General features: G+C 46.7%; 1 protein-coding gene across 2 annotated transcripts in view; it reads right to left on the bottom strand.

Annotated features, from left to right (window-relative positions):
* The window catches only part of MDGA2 (MAM domain containing glycosylphosphatidylinositol anchor 2), a 379,533-nt gene that overhangs the window by 35,985 nt on the left and 323,004 nt on the right, over window positions 1-20,544 (bottom strand). For both annotated transcript variants that reach the window (XM_083434972.1, XM_083434973.1), the window contains exon 10: window positions 12,898-13,046. In XM_083434972.1, the coding sequence (XP_083291098.1) occupies window positions 12,898-13,046 (149 nt within the window). The remainder of the gene's footprint in view (window positions 1-12,897; window positions 13,047-20,544) is intronic.

The following is a 20,544-nucleotide window of genomic DNA, read 5'->3' as shown; positions in this document are numbered from 1 at the left end:
CTACGCTGGTTTGGTCACGTCCACACAATGGAGGATGGCAAGACCCCCAAGGACACGCTCCATGTGGAACGAGCTTCAGGCACCAGGTCTGTTGGCAGAACAACTCTGTGCTACAAAGATGCTTATAAATGTGATATGAAGTCTGGCGAAGTCATCAACTGTGTGGGAATCCCTTGCAGACGACCGCAGTGCCAGCAAACAGCCAGCGGTGACCAGAGGAGGAATGACCGCTGGGAGGAGCGTGGAGAAGAAACGCCCTAGTGCATCTGCAGCAGCACAACCGGACTCCTTCCTCTGCCCCAGCTCCAAGAAAACATGTCTCTCCCATATTGGTTTCTACAGCCACAGCAGGCGCTGTAACTCCTCAACAGTCTGACTTCATCCACAAAGGTGCACTGTTCCATTCAGGTCCGTCTTTAGCATATGTAGCGCCGGGGTGCAAAAAACTTCCCAGTGCCCCTATTTTTTGGGGGGGGGGGCAGGCCAAAGTTGTGCAGCTTTTTTTTGGGGGGGGGGGGGGGTGCAACTCTCTCCCATGCCACTGTGAGAGGAGAGCAAACCCCACAGAGGGTGAAGGCCAGCTGCCTCAGCGCCTGCAGCAACAAAGCCTGCGGTGCTCCAAAGGGGTCTGCTCCGCTCAGCAGTGGCTGTCGGCTGGTCTGGCTTTCTTCAATCCCCAGATGCCAAATCTCAGCCCTGGACTCTTGGCCTAATGCCCCTGAGAGCCCAGCGCCCAGGTGCCCCACACCCCTAGCGCCTATGGGTAAGGCAGCCCTGGTTCCATGGTCTCCTGAGACAGACAGATGCCTTATGAGGAACGGCTAAGGGAGCTGGGCATGTTTAGCCTGGAGAAGAGGAGGTTAAGGGGTGATATGATAGCCAAGTTCAAATATATAAAAGGATGTCACATAGAGGAGGGAGAAAGGTTGTTTTCTGCTGCTCCAGAGAAGCGGACACGGAGCAATGGATCCAAACTACAAGAAAGAAGATTCCACCTAAACATTAGGAAGAACTTCCTGACAGTAAGAGCTGTTTGACAGTGGAATTTGCTGCCAAGGAGTGTGGTGGAGTCTCCTTCTTTGGAGGTCTTTAAGCAGAGGCTTGGCAACCATATGTCAGGAGTGCTCTGATGGTGGTTCCTGCTTGGCAGGGGGTTGGACTCGATGGCCCTTGTGGTCTCTTCCAACTCTATGATTCCATGATTCTATGATGCCAAAGCAACATGCAGGTGCCTGAATAAAAAGAGAGCTTTAAGGTGAATCTGTACATTGCTTGCTTTTCCTCAAACAGCATTGATTGAGGCCTTTCCTTTTGCCAGCTTGTGATGGTCACCCATACGTAAGAGAGAGAGGGGGGGGGAGCAGACAATGACAGGCCCTGTTCCCTTTCACTGGATTCGTCTCCTCCTGCTGAGCTTGAGTGACAGCTCAATTTTTTCAGCTCCAAGGGATCTTGGTGATCGACGCCGTTGCAGCCCGAGGGGGGGTGGGTGCGGGAGGGAGGGCAGCTCACTCTGGAAACTTAAAGGTTTTCAACTTTCACAAGATTGTTACCCGTCAAAACCCTCCTGACATGTGTTTAGCACTCGCTCTGTCAGGGAACAGCGGCAGAATGACAAGAGGTGCTGTTTAAGGAATTCTGCCACAGAGCTGGGCGATTGATCTCCGGTGGAATCTGGGTCGTTTCTCACTCAGATCCAGACAGACTTTTGTCTCGCTGGGAAATAATAATAATAATAATAATAAGCATCTGCCTTCACGAGAGGGCAGGGATGGTTTGCCACTTCCAAGACTGCCTGAGCTGTGTCTGAGCACCGCAGCCCATCTCCCACATGGGTGGAGGCAACTCAGAGAAGTCTCTTTCGAAGTTGCCCCATGCAGTGAGACTTCATCGCTCCCGTCAGTTTCCTCTCTTGCCATTTATTCCTTGTTATTCAACAAGAAGCCTTGGAAGAAGGATGAAGGGAAGAAAGGGAGGCAGGCGGGTGGTGAATCATCCATCCATCTGCGCAGGGAAGGACTGTTCTTGCTCCATCTGGCAAGTGACTGACACCCTTATCTGGCCTTTCAGGATCCTGGAAGTTGCCGATATCGCCTCCTGTGTCCTCCCATCAATCAAGCCGTGATTGACGTGGCTTTGAATAGGCTCCTCCACTTGCCATTTCTGGAGTCTGCTCGGAACCACTTCCGAGAAGGCTGGCAAAACTCTCTAGAAAACAGGAGGGCAAAAGAGCATGGGTGCTGGATCAGGCCAGTGGACCATCTGCGGCTGGAACCATCAACGCTTCTCAAGGCCACTGGCTGGGAACTACAGGAGGGGAGCAAGTGCTCTTGTACTCACATCCCGCTTGCTGGTTTCTCCTCGGGGCATCTGGTTGTGAGAATAGGATGCGGGAGTGGATGGACCGCTTGCATGGTTCTGCAGGATATTTGTATGTCCTTAAGCTAGCCCAGCATCCTGTTCCCAGGATGCCCCATTGGGAATGATAATGATGGTGGTGGTGATGATGATAATATTAATAATAATAAATTTATTATTTACACGCCACCCATCTGGCTGGGTTTCCCCAGCTGCTCTGGCGAGCTCCTAACAAAATAGTAAAAGATCAAACATCAAAAACTTCCCTAAACAGGACTGCCTTCAGATGTCTTCTAAAAGTCAGATAGTTGTTTATTTCCTTGACGTCTGAAGGGAGGGTGTTCCATAGGGCAGGCGCCACCACCAAGAAGGCCCTTTGCCTGTAACCTCACTTCTCGCAAGGAGGGAACCGCCAGAAGGCCCTCGGCGCTGGACCTCAGTGTCTGGGCTGAATGATGGGGGTGGAGACGCTCCTTCAGGTATACTGGGCCGAGGCTGTTTAGCACCAACACTTTGCATTGTGCCTGGAAACGTACTGGGTTCCAATGTAGGTCTTTCAGGACTGGTGTTATCTGGTCTTGGCAGCCACTCCCAGTCACCAGTCGAGCTGCCGCATTCTGGATTAGTTGGAAGCCCATAAGCAGGACCTGAATGCATTTTGTCTCTCTGCTCTTACCATACATATTGTATGTTTCTCTGGCCTCAAGAGATCTGCACTGCAGGGGTCATCCCTAGATTAAAGTGGGTTGGTCTAGATGACCCTCTGGGTTCCTTCCTAACCGACAATTCTATGATTCCAGCCAAGATTTTGCACATGGAGAAATGAAGCGCTCAGGTTTGTTATTTTTATTTATTTTTGCTAAAGCACAGGCATAGAGGATATTTTGTTTTTGTTTAGCGAAAAGCTTCATTTAAGTTTTGAAAAACCCCACGTTGCTCCGCTCTAACAACACAAAACACCCCGAGCTCCTCAGAACTCCAAGGGGCAGCCTTTTTGACAGCCTCACTTTGTAATGCCTATCGGAAAGCCTCTAAGGCCCAGACTGGCGTGGAGCTGCAAAGGCTTTTAAAATGCGGGAAATGAAGAGCTTTGTTTAAGCACAGATTGAAACGGAGGGAGCACAGAGTGACTTGGAAAAAGATCAGAATTTTGTTTAGCCTGGAGAACAGAAGATCGAGAGGAGATAGGATTTGTTGTTGTTTCATCGTTTAGTTGTGTCCGCCTCTTCGTGACCCCATGGACCAGAGCACGCCAGGCCCTCCTGTCTTCCACTGCCTCCCCCAGTTTGGTCAAACTCATGCTGGTAGCTTCGAGAACACTGTCCCACCATCTCGTCCTCTGTCATCCCCTTCTCCTTGTGCCCTCCATCTTTCCCAACACCAGGGTCTTTTCCAGGGAGTCTTCTCTTCTCATGAGGTGGCCAAAGTCCTGGAGCCTCAGCTTCAGGATCTGTCCTTCCAGTGAGCACTCAGGGCTGATTTCCTTCAGAATGGAGAGGTTGGATCTTCTTGCAGTCCACGGGATTCTCAAGAGATAGGATAGCTATGTTCAAATATCTGAAGGGCTGCCCGGTGAAAGATTTCTTGATTTCTCCTGCTCCAGATTGCAACAACCCCAGAGTTGTCCGTGACTAGACCTGACTGTCAGGAGTACCTTTACCTTTAACCCATTCTGGTGTATCAGGTGCCAAGCCTAAGGGACGTCATGATCTACACAGTCCCTTTTATGTCCTTGGGAGTTCTTCCAAAATCATTACCATGGAAGGTAATAATTTTAGTGTTGGCCACCCATAAACCTCTTGCAAACAAGATCCGAAGAGCTCTGTGGGTTTCGCTGCTTTAGAAGAGAGCTCTTCTCCCGGTTAACTTGGCCCTGGATGGCGTCTGGAATAAAACCCAAGTGTCAGATTGTGGATTAAGCACCCGCACTCCAACAGGGTGGTTAATTTAAGAAATCAAGGCAAGGCAATCTAAACCTCTCAGTTGGAGCACTCGACACCCGCTCTCCAAAATCAACTCTTTGCCAAAGATGGAAATGAGATGATGTTTTCTCCAACAAAAGTGTGTGGAAATTTTGACACACAAAAAAAGGTCTCAGCCGTTTTTATTTCGCATAGGTTGAGAGCTCCTTTAGCACAGCAGCTGTGAGATGAAAAATCCTCCATTTATCGCTTTGTTTTTATTCTGTTTTTCAGAGTGAGAAACCCTCCCGAGGCAGCTCGCGGCGATTTTAAAACTTAAAATGACAAAAAATGGTTGATACGCAATTAAAGATGATCAAAACCAGCCAGACAACAGGAACTCACTGCCAGCATGTATGACAAAATCAACCAAACAGGAAGCAAAACAAAAAAGTTTTTTTTTTTTAAAAAAATATTTATTACTTTTTCAACAATTTAAACACTACAAAAAAAAACAAAAAACAATACAATATAATACAAAGACACTACATAACACTAACACATTAAACTAACAAAACCAAACAAAAACAGCTTAAAACACTCAAACACTTTCAATATCTTGTCTTTCATTCACTTATTTCACCGACCTCCTCACACCTCCCTCTTTTTATTCCACTTCTGTCAATTGTTTCAGTAATTCCTTTCCATCTTCCTCTGTTTTCTGTCCTATAATTATCTTAACACATTCTAACCTTATTTTTCCTTTAATATTCTATTAAACTATTCATACTTAAATCCTTATAACATTTCTACTAAAGCCATATAACTTCATTCCGACATTCTTTTAACATTCATTAATTTTGCAGTATTTCTGTAAATAGTCTTTAAACTTTTTCCAATCTTCTTCCACCGACTCTTCTCCCTGGTCTCGGATTCTGCCAGTCATTTCCGCCAGTTCCATATAGTCCATCAACTTCATCTGCCATTCTTCCCGGGTGGGTAAATGTTGTGTCTTCCAATACTTCGCGATAAGTATTCTTGCTGCTATTGTTGCATACATAAAAAAAGTTCTATCCTTCTTTAGCACCAATTGGCCGACCATGCCCAGGAGAAAGGCCTCTGGTTTCTTCAGGAAGGTATATTTGAATACCTTTTTCATTTCATTATAAATCATCTTCCAGAATGTCTTAATCCTTGGGCATGTCCACCAAAGGTGAAATAATGTACCTTCAGTCTCTTTACATTTCCAACATTTATTGTCGGGCAGATGATAAATTTTTTCAAGCTTGACTGGTGTCATGTACCATCTGTAAATCATTTTCATTAAATTTTCTCTTAGGGCATTACATGCCGTAAATTTCATACCTGTGGTCCATAACTGTTCCCAGTCAGCCATCATTATGTTATGTCCAACATCTTGTGCCCATTTAATCATAACTGATTTCACCATTTCATCCTGAGTGTTCCATTTCAACAGCAAGTTATACATTCTTGACAAATTCTTAATCTTTGGATCTAACAATTCTGTTTCCAATTTTGATTTTTCCACCTGGAAACCAACTTTTTTGTCCAAATTGTATGCCTCCATTATTTGGTAATAATGGAGCCAATCTCGCACTTTGTTTTTCAATTTTTCAAAGCTCTGCAATTTTATTCTGTCTCCATCCTGTTCCAGAATTTCCCAGTATTTCGGCCATTTGGCCTCCATATTGAGTTTTTTCTGTGCCTTCGCTTCCATTGGTGACAACCATCTTGGGGTTTTCTTTTCTGACAAATCCTTATATCTTATCCAAACATTAAACAATGCTTTTCTAACAATATGATTTTTAAACGCTTTATGTGCTTTTACCTTATCGTACCACAAATATGCATGCCAGCCAAATGCATTGTTGAAGCCTTCTAGATCCAACACTTCAGTGTTTTCAAGAAAGTTTTCAAAAAAGTTTTGAAGGGCTGCTTAAAGGCAGCTACTGTTAAGGGCATTCCACAGATGTGGAGCCAACACCAAGAAAACCCTGACTCTGGCAACTGCCAGTCAGAAGGTGGAGCGGAAAGTAAGTCTGATTTCAGGGGCTGAGCATCTTCCAGCATTGAAGGGGATTGGTCTAGATGAACCTCAGGGCCTCATCCAGCTCTACAGTTCTAGGATTCTAAGATTCTATATGGGTTCTTCAAGCAGTTCCTCAAATAGCTTGGTTCCAGTATGACCTAAATTGACAGATTCCTCATCATTCCTCATCATGGCCTAGGACGCTCATACCTACAGGACCACCTCTCCCGGTATGCCCCATGGAGCACCTTAAGGTCCATAAATAGCAACACCCTAGAGGTCCCAGGCCCTAAGGAAGTCAGATTAGCCGCAACCAGAGCCAGGGCCTTTTCAACACTGGCCTCAGCCTGGTGGAACGCTCTGCCTCATGAGACCAGGGCCCTGCGGGATCTGATTTCTTTCCACAGGGCCTGTAAGACAGAGTTGTTCTGCCTGGCCTTTGGCTTGGAATCAGTTTGATTCCCTCCCCCTCTTTTTTTTCCGTTTTCCTTTCTCTTCCTGCGATGAGGCTACATTTTAATATTTTAATGTTTCAATATTTTAATTGTTGCATTTTAATCTTGTTTTTAAGTTGCATTCATTCAACTTGTTTTTATTATTGCTCGTTAGCCACCCTGAGCCCGGCCTTGGCTGGGGAGGGCGGGGTATAAATATATTATTATTATTATTATTATTATTATTATTATTATTATCTTTAGCAGGGCTTAAACATCAGACAAAAAAGTGTGGTGGACACTTTGGAAATCCCTGCTTATTGATATTAGGGAGGCACTTCCACTGTATTCTTTTCAGCACCTGCGGAAGCACATTCTTTTTTAGACCAGCCTACCCAGATGTTTAGGAAGTTTGAGTTTTACCGAGTTTTACCGAGTTCTAGTCCACTCTATTGTGGCTTTAACTGTGTGTATGTTTAAAATGATGGTTGTAAAAGTTTTAGTGATGATTTGAATTTTTTTTTTTTTTATCTTCGAGTTTTTTCCTCTATGGCATATAGATTTTATGAAATGAATGGAAAATAAATAAAAACGAACCCTAGCCTGCTCCATAAAGGCAAGAGTCGCCTAAATATATACAATTTGTCTGCCGCTGGAAGTCATCCAAATATTCCAATCCCTGGATAGCTGGATAGCTCAGCTGGTCAGAGCCTGGTCCTGATAATGCCACGGTTTGGCCGCAGGGCTGGTTCCCCTCCCTGACTTTAGGACACTGCCATAAAAAAATTGACTTTTTGACAGTGCAGAAAAGGTTTCTAAAAGACAGAAAATGGATTCATGGAATTGTAGAATTGTAGAGTTGGAAGGAACCCGGGGGTCATCTAGTCCAACCCCCTGCAATGCAGGGATCTTAGCTAGAGCACCCATGGCAGGTAGTCATCCAAGCTCTGTTGAACAGCTCTTCCTGTCAGAAAGTTCTTCCTGATCTTTAGTTAGAATCTCCTTTCCTGTCATTTGAATCCATTGGTTCGGGTCCCGCCCTCTGGAGCAGCAGAAAACAAGCTTGTTCCATCTTCCGCTTGGTAGCCCTTCAGATATTGGAAGGTGGCCATCATCCCCACTGTCAGTCTTCTTCTCTTCTCCAGGCTAAACACACAGAATTCCTGCAGCCATTTCTCATCAGGCTTGGTTTCCAAACCCATCACCTTCTTCGTCAACCTCCCCTGGACACCTTCAGCTCCAACCTCTATCCCTAACCAGCTTGTGTATGTCACAGCAGAAAACTGGATTTGCAAAAGCAGAGGGTAAGGAATTCACTTTTGAAGAACAGAGGAAAAACAGAAATGGTGGAGGGTGTTCTCGGTTTAGATCCAGTTGCAAGTCAGACCAAAGTTGGTGTCGGAAAAGATCCACGCAGCTCGGTAAAGGATGTGACTGTTAGAATTCCTGCTCCATGATTGCAGTCATGAGATTGTTGTCTTTCACATGACGGAGTATGTTTTGACTCCACAGAGTGGGAAGTGACAGAGACAGGATGTTTGTGTTATTGTGTTCTGTGAAGTGGGACTGTTGTCCTTTGCTCTTTTTCTCTTTGCTGTCTGATGCTAGAGAGAGAGAGAGGGAGCCATGTTGCAGTGCTCAGTGTGTGTTCATATGTAAATAAAGTAGATTAGCCAAAATGCTGAGTTGCTGAGGTCTGTTACACATGATGCGCAAACTCTGCAGATCCCTAAGTGTGCCGGTGTCGGTTGGCATCGGTCGCTGTGATGTTCGGGCTGAAGAAAGCTTTTGAAGCTCCCGAACTATTGACCAGGAGGGAGAGAACATGCCAGTTGGGCATGCGTCTCTGCCAGGGTCCTACTTGAGTGTAGGACGAGCTCCTGACAGTGACTGTGCCTTTAAGCCACACAGAGATGCACACTCAACCACACAAGGATTTCACTAAGGATGAACTGATGTTCCCTGCTCTGCTTTCCAACAATGGAAACATGGCAGATGGTGAGCCACAATCCACAACAGTTAATGTGGAGCCTCAACCTCCTTGGACAAATCTGGATAGCAAGAATTGTATAAGATTCTTACCACACCTGAAATCAACAGCACAATCCTCACCACGCCTTCTCAGAAGGAATTCTCACGGCTTTCAGTGAGAACGTAAGCTTTCCTTTATCTGCAATCCCAGGTAAAGATGAGTAAGACTGTAGCCCTAAGTATGTGGCACGTAACACAACTGCATTTCCCACGGGCAAAAGGGGTCACAGGACCATGGATGATTTTTTTAAGTGTTACGGTTGCAGATGAGGAAAGTCCCTTGAGCTGATTTTTCTTTTTTCTTTTTAACATGTGGGTGAGAATTTGATCTGCCTTCAAGCCACCCCAGGAAGACTGGTGTGCCTAAAGATCAAACTGTATTATTTAACACTCATTCCCACTCCTTATCAGGTTCCACAACTGAGTCAAAGAGGGATATTCACTTCTGCAAATGTGTTTGCATTGAGAGATTTCTTGAACGTTATCGCTGGGCAGACTAACTCTTAAGCAAATTCGCAGCAGGTGTTAACAGGGAAGAAGGCGTCTAATTATCACCCTGGCTCCAGGAGATATCACGGCATAATGAAGGAAGAGAGCGGAGTCTCTTTCTCTCTTCCTCAAACAAACACACACGTGAAAATCCCCATTTGCAGTTGAGTCACATAACCCAGTCAAGAGCAGCTCCAAGCGAAGGCTCCCTGATGGGCACTCCAGGACATTTAAAAGATTGCGGCTGTTTATTTGAAAGATGTCCTACTCACCCTTCACCATAAGGTTCCAAGGTGGGTGAGAACAATACACTGATAGAACTGTAGAGTTGTGATCCCCAAAGGTTATCTAGTCCAACCCTCTGCAAGGCAGGAATCTCAACGAAAGCATCCATGGCAGGTGGCCAGCCAAGCTCTGCTCAGAAACCTCCAGTGGTGAGCCCACCATTTTCCAAGGCAGACTGCTCTACTGTTGAACGGTTCTTGCCTAATATTTAGCTGGAATCTGTAGGAATGTTCAGGGATGCAGGAGAGGATATATTGTTTGATTATAGCCTTTCCAACTTGTGTTAACAAGTTCACAATTTAGCAGAGTAACATTCCCTTTTTTAAACTCACAGCGGATGCGTTTGCTCAGGCTCGCTAAAGCCTCTAGAATAACTGTTCTGGTATTTCCCCCTTATTCCCTCATAAAAGATAAGACACGACACAGTCTTCTATAAAAGTATAAAAAGAATTTACTCACATTCTGTTCACAATCGGATCCCAGAAGGCAGACTTAGCTTAGAAAAGTAACATACACCTGGAGACTATCCCATAAGGAGACAATCCCTTTGTCCTCTCTTGGCTGGAGGCCAAGAGAGCATCTTTGGCTAAGCAGATGTTGCTTCTTCGATGCACGTAGTCAAAGAGAGAGAGATGGCTGCCCTGCCCTGTGCTTTTGTCGTTACCTGAACAGGTGAGGCCACGCCCACCTCTAGTCACATGCAGAGGAAGTCTGTCCCAGCCCAGAAGGAAACAGGAAGTTTACCTGCTGGCTGGACAAACATTCCTCCCCATGTGTAAACATGTTCACTCTAGGAATGTTGTACTTGACTGCTCTTGTGTTTCACATCCCACAGAATCTCCTCCCTTCCAGAGCAATAGAAGAAAAGCTTGCTCCATCTTCCATGTGACAGCCTTTTGGATCTTTGAAGACAGCAATCATCTCACCCCATAGTCCTCTCTTCTCCAGGCTAAGCAGTCACAACTTCCTAAACCAGGGAGTGGCACCATCACTGAGGTTTTGCAGTGTGCACATTTATGGATTTGCACTTGATGAATGAATGAACCAATTAACCAAATGAACGCAAATGAATGAAAATGGATGTTCTTTGCACCCTCTTCCTGGCCCAGTCACCATAACTTTAGGGGACGGTCCATAGATGAAGGAGAAGAAGAGTTTGGATTTGATATCCCTCTTTATTACTACCCGAAGGAGTCTCAAAGCGGCTAACATTCTCCTTTCCCTTCCTCCCCCACAACAAACACTCTGTCAGGTGAGTGGGGCTGAGAGACTTCAAAGAAGCGTGACTGGCCCAAGGTCACCCAGCAGCTGCATGTGGAGGAGCAGGGAAGCGAACCCGGTTCACCAGATTACGAGTCCACCTCTCTTAACCACTACACCACACTGATTTGAGCCTCTTCTGAAAGGGGCCATTTGTGACCATTCACTTCCTCACACGGTTCAGAGGTAGACTGTGGAACTCCCTCCCACAGGAGGCAGAGATGACCACCGATTTGGATGGCTGTAAAAGAGGTAGAGACATCAACTTGCCAACAAAGGTCCGTATAGTAAAAGCTATGGTTTTCCCAGTAGTGATGTATGGACCAAGTGCAAGCTGGCAGAACTGCCTCCAACGTGCTTCCCCTCTTGGCACAGCCCCACCTAGCAAGAAAGCAAATAGCACGAGGCCCAAGCAGAGCTGTTCCAGAACGCTTTGAGCTTCCCCACCGAACGGCAAGCAGCTCACATCCCGTTGCTCTGCCTGAAACGTGCTCTTGCCGCGAGAGCTGAGGTGAGCCAACTCCCCGTCGCAGACATGTCAGCCCTTTCAAAAGCTGCTTATCTCCACGAGTGCTCTTTGATAATGCCTTGTAAGCTTTGCCTGGGGGCCCTGCGTCTCGAGCAGCCGATCCGGGGAGCGCCGAACATGTCCCGCCATCTTGCCTTTCTGAAGACAAACCCGCCTCGCAGGTGTCACTTGTGAGGATGTAAGGAATATCAAAGTGCTCATGTAACTCCTCAGATAAAGGAGGATGTAATTATTGTTCCTGACCAAAGCTGGCAGGCAGATACAAAAGCCAGCCTTCGCTTTGCATCATCTCATCCACAGGGAAAGCTGGGAACTAGTCAATGATGTCCAAAGAATTGGTCCTGCTCATCAGGAGGTTGTCCTCGACCAAGGCCAAAGGCTGCCCATAATCTTCTCACTTCGCCGTTGGTTTATCCTGCAAAGTCTAGGTCGGCCTTTGCTGATCCGGTGCCCTCCTGATGTCTGAGACCAAGAGCAATAACAGTTGTGTAGCAGCAAAGTTTGTTGCCAACCAAGGTCCGTATAGTAAAAGCTATGGTTTTCCCAGTAGTGATGTATGGAAGTGAGAGCTGGACCATCAAGAAGGCTGATCACCAAAGAATGGATGCTTCTGAATTCTGGTGCTGGAGGAGACTCTTGAGAGAGTTCCACAGTCTAGCTCTGTGCTGTGCAAAGAAGGACTTTTTCTTACCTGCTCTCAATCACCACTCAAGCTTTGCAAGACTTTCTGGGAGTGGCCTTACACACCAGTGACCAGCAGTAAGTTGGCAGTCCAATTTAGGAAAATAATCTTGCGGTAATGCACCCAGTTTCTTTGCAGAAGAAGCCAGCCTTCTTATGCATGTGCTATTAAAGGCTGGCTTCTTTCTACGTCACTTTCAGATTATTTTTTAAAGTCTTCGTGAAAATGCATTAGCATTTTAGCACTGATTTCTCCTTCTACACAGTTTTGTTTCTGTGGTTTCCCCAAACCTACCTCATTCTGAGAACAAGTTTATCCCTAAAATGATGGGTTTGCTATTTTCACTGAAATGGATATTTGTATGGACGCTTTCCTCTAATAAATGTATGCATGGCGTTTGGTCAGAAAGCTACACCACAAGATTCAGGCACAACCAACTTTCCATCTTTGTACACAAAAGAGTTCCCTTTGAAATATGTTGGGCTCCATAGACAGAGTTCTGTGCCCCGTCTGCCTTTCCCTCAACAACCAGGGAAAAAAACACAACGTGAAGCTCATGCAGCAGATGTGATGACACCGCAGGTGTCCGTTTCTGCTGCAAAACATCTCTCCTTTTTTTTTTTTTTGCTGAGATTCCTGCAGCCCTCCAGCTTCAACCGGGACCACGTCTATCATCTTCCTGTTCAGCTCTGCATCCCAGAGAGCTGCAAATTCATTTTGCACATCGAAAACCCTCTTTTGTACATCGCACGTCGCCCCCCCCCAAAAAAAATCCTTCTAATTGACAGAGACAAAAAGCGAGTTGAAACAGGAGATGAGATTGGAGTTGGGCAAAAGGCACCTCGCCCTGCTTCGGAAGAAGCGCCTGAGACTCTCACCTGCCGGATGCCCAGGTGGTACGTGAGGATGCGGTCCACAGCGTCCGGGTTCATCTGAGTCCACTCGAGGCTGTAGGCGTAGACGCGGGCCCGATTCTGCCACAGCGGGTTGTACGTATCGTAGTAGAACTCTGGTGCATAGGCTTTGCCTGTGGGCAAGAGAGGAACGAGGGTCAGGCGAGAGGTAAAAGGTAAAGGTAAAGGTAAAGGTACCCCTGCCCATACGGGCCAGTCTTGACAGACTCTAGGGTTGTGCACCCATCTCACTCAAAGAGGCCGGGGGCCAGCGCTGTCCGGAGACACTTCCAGGTCACGTGGCCAGCGTGACAAGCTGCATCTGGCGAGCCAGAGCCGCACACGGAAACGCTGTTTACCTTCCTGCTAGTAAGCGGTCCCTATTTATCTACTTGCACCCGAGAGTGCTTTCGAACTGCTAGGTTGGCAGGCGCTGGGACCGAGCAACGGGAGCGCACCCCGCTGTGGGGATTCGAACCGCCGACCTTTCGATCAGCAAGCCCTAGGCGCTGAGGCTTTAACCCACAGCGCCACCCGCGTCCCTTAGGCGATGCCAAAGCAGCAAGAAAACAAACAGTGTGGGCACATCATGTTTCTAGATCATGGGTAGGCAACCTAAGGCCCAGGGGACCGGATCCAGCCCAATCACCTTCTCAATCCGGCCCACGGATGGTCCGGGAATCAGCGTGTTTTTACATGAGCAGAATGTGTCCTTTTATTTAAAATGCGTCTCTGGGTTATTTGTGGAGCATAGGAATTTGTTCATTATTTTTTTCAAAATATAGTCCGGCCCACCACATGGTCTGAGGGACAGTGGACCAGCCTAGGGCTGAAAAAGGTTGCTGACCCCTGTTTCAGAATCTCATGGGCAGCCAAACTAAGGCCCGGGGGCTGGATCCGGCCCAGTCGTCTTCTAAATCCAGCCGGCGGACGGACCAGGAATCAGCGTGTTTTTACATCAGTAGAATGCGTGCTTTAATTGAAAATGCATCTCTGGGTTATTTGTGGGGCATAGGAATTCATTCATTCCCCCCCCCCCAAAAAAAAAATATAGTCTGGCCCCCACAATGTCTGAGGGACAGTGGACCGGCCCCCTGCCCCCCCCAAGCCACATTCTAAAAGGGTGTTGGATGTCAATCAAATCAACCAAAGGCCTGGTTAAAAAGGAACATTTTTGCCTGGCGCCTAAAGGTGTATAATGAAGGTGCCAGGCAAACTTCCCTGGGGAGAGCATTCCACAGACGGGGAGCCACTGCAGAGAAGGCCCCGTTCTCGCGTTGCCACCCTCCGAACCTCTCGAGGAAGAGGCACGTGAAGGAGGGTGTCAGAAGATGATTTCAGGGTCCGGGTAGGTTCATATGGGAAGAGGTATTGTGGCCCTGGGCCAATTAAGGCTATATACCAGCGCTTTGAATTGGTCCCGGAAACTAATCGGTAGTCATTGCCATGAGTTTTTCTAACAGATGAGGTTCAAACTATAAACATTCATAAATAAAATACATAGTAAAGCAATTCCATTAAAAAACACACCACAGTAATTAAAAACAAGAGGCTCAGGTTGAACAATGGAAGGTGTGCTGGTGTATGGTGTAAATAATAATAATAATAATAATAATAATAATAATAATAATAATAAATCCCAACTGAGTGTTAAAAACAATACAGCATTAAATATTAAAAGCTTTCCTGAACAGGGCTGCCTTCAGATGTCTCCTAAAAGTCTGGTAGTTGTTTTCTCTGGGAGGGCTTTCCACAGGCGTTCTGCGGGTGCCACCACCAAGAAGGCCCTCTGTCTGGCTTGCTGTAACCTCGCTTCTCGCAGCAAGGGAACCGCCAGAAGGCCCTCGGAGCTGGACCTCAGTGTCTGGGCTGAACGATGGGGCTGGAGACGCTCCTTCAAGTATACTGGACCGAGGCAGTTTAGGGCTTTAAAGGTCAGCCCCAACACTTTGAATTGTGCTTGGAAACGTACTGGGAGCCAATGTAGGTCTTTCAAGACTGGTGTTATGTGGTCTTGGCGGCTGATCCCAGTCACCAGTCTAGCTGCCGCATTCTGGATTAGTTGTAGTTTCCAGGTCACCTTCAAAGATAGCCCCACGTAGAGCGCATTGCAGTAGTCCAAGCAGGAGATAACCAGAGCATGCACCACACTGGCCAGACAGTGCTTGGGCAGGGAGGGTCTCAGCCTGCGTACCAGATGCATCTTCCAGAGCCAGCAGAATGCCAGCATAGATGGGGACTCTTGCATTTCATTACGGAGTACATGCCACATTTTATTTATCTATTCAGTTTTTATACTGCCCTTCATCCAAACACCACAGGGCGAATCACAGCATAGCAATGCAAAATAACAACACAAAAGACATAATAAAGAAAGGCTGCATTGCGGGGGTTGGACCAGATAAGCCTCAGGGTCCCTTCCAACTCTACAATTCTGACTCTAAAATGGAGTGGGTTTTATTTGCTGATCTTAATGCTTGGTGCCTCAGCTCGCTTGTTTTCCTCTTCCCTCCCCATCCCTGTTTCCTTTTGTGCCGTGTCATTTTAGACGGAGGGCAAGGACCGTGTTGCATTCCTTGACACATAAGCTGCTCCAGGAGCCCTTCTGAGCAAAGAGAGGGAGATAAGCGGCCTTTGAATAAATCAATGAACAATAAACGTCTGAACGAGCTCTTTATATATATTTGAGCAAAGAGCAACACTGCCCTGCATTGTGAAATGTATGAATATTAGTGGAGTGTAGGATATTTTCTCCCACAGGAAATGGAACTCGCGGTCTCTTTTAGGTTGTGATCCCCGACAGAGCTGGCCTCTGCCTTGAAAGGAGATGCTCTGGGGCGCCTGTCAGCCCAGCCAGGAGAATTTCAGTTAAAATTCCGCTCGCAAAGCGCCTTCCATCTCCACGGCATTTGTTATCGACTGCAAGCTCGGTGCTTCCTAAGAACAGGGGAGGAAAGTGCAGGATCTCTTGAGTTCAAAGAGGTTTCTCCTGCCCCGTGAGCAGGAGGATCAATACGGAACAGAGATTGCGGTGCTGAACTCAAAGCAACACATGTGTGTGTGTGGGAGGGAGGGAGGCAGTGAGAGAGAGCTGGAAATCGTGGACTTCCAATGAATCATTGCTGCAACAATTCTTCCACATCAACTTCGTTCGCCTGGTCATGTTCTGTGGATGCCTGATGATCCTCTTCCAAAGCAACTACTCTATTCCGAACTTTAAAATGGAAAGCATGATGCTGGTGGTCAACAAAAGAGGTTTAAAGACTCTCTCAAGGCAAATCTTAAAAAATGTAGTATAAACACTGACAACTGGGAAACACTGGCCTGCGAGCGCTCCAGTTGGAGAACAGCCTTGACCAAAGGTGTCATGGGCTTTGAAGACATTCGAACTCAGGATGCAAGGGAGATTCCATCAATGGTGTCTCCAAATTTTTTTACACATCATTTGGGAAGACAGGCAAACTAATGCTAGTGTACTGGAAGAAGCAAAGATCGCCCGTGGTGGAGCAATGATTCTTCAACATCAACTTCGTTGGACTGGTCATGTCGTGTGGATGCCTGATGATCATCTATTCCGAACTTTAAAATGGAAAGCGTAATGCTGGTGGTCAACAAAAGAGGTTTAAAGACTCTCTCAAGGCAAATCTTTAAAAAATGTAGTATTAACACCAACAATTGGGAAACACTGGCCTGCGAGCGCTCCAGTTGGAGAACAGCCTTGACCAAAGGTGTCATGGGCTTTGAAGACACTCAACTCAGGACGCGAGGGAGAAAGTGCAAAGAGGAAGACACGCTTGGCAAATCCAAGCGTCTCAACCGGCTTATTGCAACACAGCTCCCTGTTTTGGTCCTGGAGGAAGAACTGTGAGGGGAGAGACTTCGTCAGGCATGGCCTCCTTCCATCTGCCTTGCTCCACCCTCTAGTCTCTGCTTCTCAATTTGTATTGTATTATTTTATTTACCACGGCTTGCTGTTGTTTTATTGATTATAGTTTAGAAATTATTTATTGTAACTGTTGAGTGGATTTCTGTTTAACTTTTATATGTTGATATTGTTATTTTATACTATTCTAATGATTGTTGAATGTTACTTTTTTATGTAGGTTGCTTATTTTAAAGCTATGTTTTATTACCACATTTTTGTATTGCATTAGTGTGTTATAAGGTGTACATTTTTTCTTTCTTCAGCTTGTAAGCCGCCTTGAGTATTGTAAGATAGAAAGATGGTACAGTGCTACCTTGGGTTACAGACACTTCAGGTTACAGATTCCACTAACCCAGAAATAGTACCTCGGGTTAAGAACTTTGCTTCAGGATGAGAACAGAAATCGTGCAGCGGTGGCGCGGCGGCAGCAGGAGGCCCCATTAGCTAAAGTGGTGCTTCAGGTTAAGAACAGTTTCAGGTTAAGAACGGACCTCCGGAACAAATAAAGTACTTATCCCAAGGTACCACTGTATACAAATATGATGATGATGATGATGACGACGAAGCATGAAATGTAAGCCTCTTGGGGACATGGGAAAGTACCTTATAATGAGCCAGACCATTGGTCCATTTTGCTCAGTATATCCTTCACTGACTTGCAGCATCCCTCCAGGGGGTTGGGGCCGGAGATGCTCTTAGCCCTACCAGGAAATGCCGCTAGGACCACCTGCGTTCAAAGCAGATGTTCTGTCACGGAGCTATAGCCTTCCAGGGATTCCAGAAACCCAGGCCACATCCCAAAGGCCTTAATGGATATGTTGTGTGTTCGTTTAGCGCTCTCTGCGTTTTCCATAAATACACAGAGAGAGAGAGAGACAGGGAGACACAGCGATTAGTCTGTCAGGGTGCGGTGGAGGAAATGAACTGGGGAACGGCGCTCCGGCAGATGGCGGGGAAGCATTTCCTCTCCCCCGGAAAGATCAGGCGCATCAAGTCTCAAAGCCTCGTTCTCATAATTACCAATTTGGCAAAGAATTCGAGGCAGGGAAAGCAGACACAACTGTTTACACTTCCCTTTCTTAAATGGCTCAGGGAAGAAAGAGCATTTTTGCATTCATCCACATTCTCGGAGGAAGAGATCGCAGCGTCATATCGTAGAACTGGGTGGCAGTAATTGGGGATGGTTTGTTTTTTAAACAACAACAACAAAGTTTGTAAAGAAAATAAAAAGGGCTGAAGAGTTGGGAGGGGGTCCCAAAGTTCAACTCCCCCCCCCTCCCTCTGCAATGAAGCAATTGTTAAGCGTAATTGTTTAATATTCGCTGAAATGGGAATGCCAGTGGGTGGTAGGGGTGAAAGGGTTTAACTCTAAGGGACTCTGAGCTTTAACTGAGTGGATAATTAATGATTGTTTTCTGCTAGCCAACGCATGAGTGTTTAACCTTAGATCACATGAGAGGTATTGAATTGCAAATCTGCCATCCTGGAAAGGGGGTGGCTGGAGTCTTTGTTCTCAGACTCCATGGAAGAAAGGCAGCTCTCCAGGAAAACAGCCTCAGGCTGGAGTGCAGATTATGGGGAGAGACAAGCCTCTGCTTCTAGGACTGTTGGAATTAGTTCATTTGTTGTAAGATGCTGAGTTTATGCCTCAGACTGGCATATGTCCTGTGGGTGCATCATTTGATGTTTCTGTATCATTTTGAAGAAAGGTCTGCAAGTGAAGTTTTGAATAATACCTAATGGGTCTGGAGAATGTTTCATTTCCAAAAAGAGTTTTTATGTCACATCAAACTGCAGTAGGAATCACCGATGATCACAGATGGCAGTCTGTGGGGAGGACAGTTTTGCTCAAGAATTTGCTCCTTTTGGGATCACCACTAAGAGCACAAGATTGCAAGAGGAGTGTGCTGGATCAGACCAGTGGGCCATTGAGTCCAGTATCCTGTTCTCTATGTCGGAAACTCACATAGTTCTGAGAGCCAGTGTGGTGTAGTGGTTAAGAGCGGTAGACTTGTAATCTGGGGAACCGGGTTCGCGTCTCCGCTCCTCCACATGCAGCTGCTGGGTGACCTTGGGCCAGTCACACTTCTTGAAGTCTCTCAGCCCCACTCACCTCACAGAGTGTTTGTTGTGGGGGAGGAAGGGAAAGGGGATTGTTAGCCGCTTTGAGACTCCTTCGGGTAGTGATAAAGCGGGATATCAAATCCAAACTCCTCCTCCTCCTCCTCCTCCTCCTCCTCCTCCTCCTCCTCCACCTCCTCCTCCTCTTCTTCTTCTTCTTCTTCTTCTTCTTCTTCTTCTTCTTCGCTTCTGAATACCAGTTACTGGTGACCACAGGAGGGTGGGGAGCGCTCTTGTGCCCATGTTCTGCTTGCAGGTTTCACATTGGGGGCATCTGGCTGACCCCTGGGAGAAAAGTCTTGGATTAGATGAGCCATTGGCCTCATCCTGCAGGATCTTCTTAATTTCTTATGTAGGTCTAGCCTCAAGCTTCATTACACAACTGTTTCAGGTGTTTGGTTTCCAGTGCATCACCTGCCCCAGGTGCACAGCCCTTTACAGCAGCAGGGAGCCTGTCAGGGATGCTTTACCTGTGATTCACGCACTGCAGGGGGCTGGTCTGGATGACCTCTGGGGTTCCCTTCCAACTCCACGACTCCACAAGCCTCCTGGACGCTCCTTGTGGGGTTTAGGGCCCTGGCTGTTCCCCAAACTGCAATTCTGAAGATGGGTGGGGGGCGAATTCGCTGACCCCCTCGCAAGTTTTGGTTCCTCTCCTTACGAGGCCTGTGGTTTATAAATCCTAAACAAAGCAGAATATTTACCCTGCGAGTTACGGCCGGCTGCAGCCAGCCTGAAAGATGCTCTGTATTACCCGCTTGGCCTTTATTATGCAATATATATTTTATGAAGAGCTGGTAATAAATGCAGATGCAAATTCCGCTCCTCTGTCTGTGCAGTGGGGAAGGCATGCCGTCCTTTGAATTAGATACGCAAAGGGTGATTTTCACATCTTCAAGCAGCCGGGGTCTGTTGGAGGAGACCATTCTTCACATCGCAAGTCACTCTCCACCTTCCGGCACCAACTGATCCTCTCTCCCTTTTTGCTGCTTCCACTAATTACACAATTATGGAACTTAAGATGGGCACAGCGGCATCTCTGGAGCTGGCGCAATCCTAAGAAGTGGAGCGAGTTTCTTCAATGTTCCTCTCTTTCCTTTTCCCAGATAACAGAAAGTCCACAGAACCTTCCGTGCCAAAACTAAGCAAACGTGACCCCTGCTGGATGAAGAGGGAAAGAGCAGGGACTCATCTGCCTTCCCTGCAGCACAGAATCAAAGAACTGAAGATGACCTCCAGGGGTCATCTAGTCCAACCCCAGCAATCTTGTTTCCCCGACTCCAGCTTCATCCTCCTAGTGCAAAAAAAAGGTGTGTCACTAGCTTATCCTAGAGACCAGGGACAGATCTGTTAATTTCAGATTCTCTCAATCTTCCCATTCCAACCCTAACAACAACAACAACAACAACAACAACAACAACAACAATTTTTATTTATACCCCGCCCTCCCTGGCCAGAGCAACCCAGGTCAAAATGCAATTTAAAATGCAGCTTCATTTTAAAAGTAGCTGTCAGGGAACTACCATTGGCTAAGAGGAGGTTAAGGGGTGATATGATAGCCATGTTCAAATATATAAAAGGATGTC

The sequence above is a fragment of the Podarcis tiliguerta genome (genome assembly GCF_965153285.1).
Source record: "Podarcis tiliguerta genome assembly, chromosome: 1".
Taxonomy (NCBI): Eukaryota; Metazoa; Chordata; class Lepidosauria; order Squamata; family Lacertidae; genus Podarcis; species Podarcis tiliguerta.
Note: the sequence above shows the minus strand (reverse complement) of the source record. Positions and strands in the feature narration are given on the sequence as shown.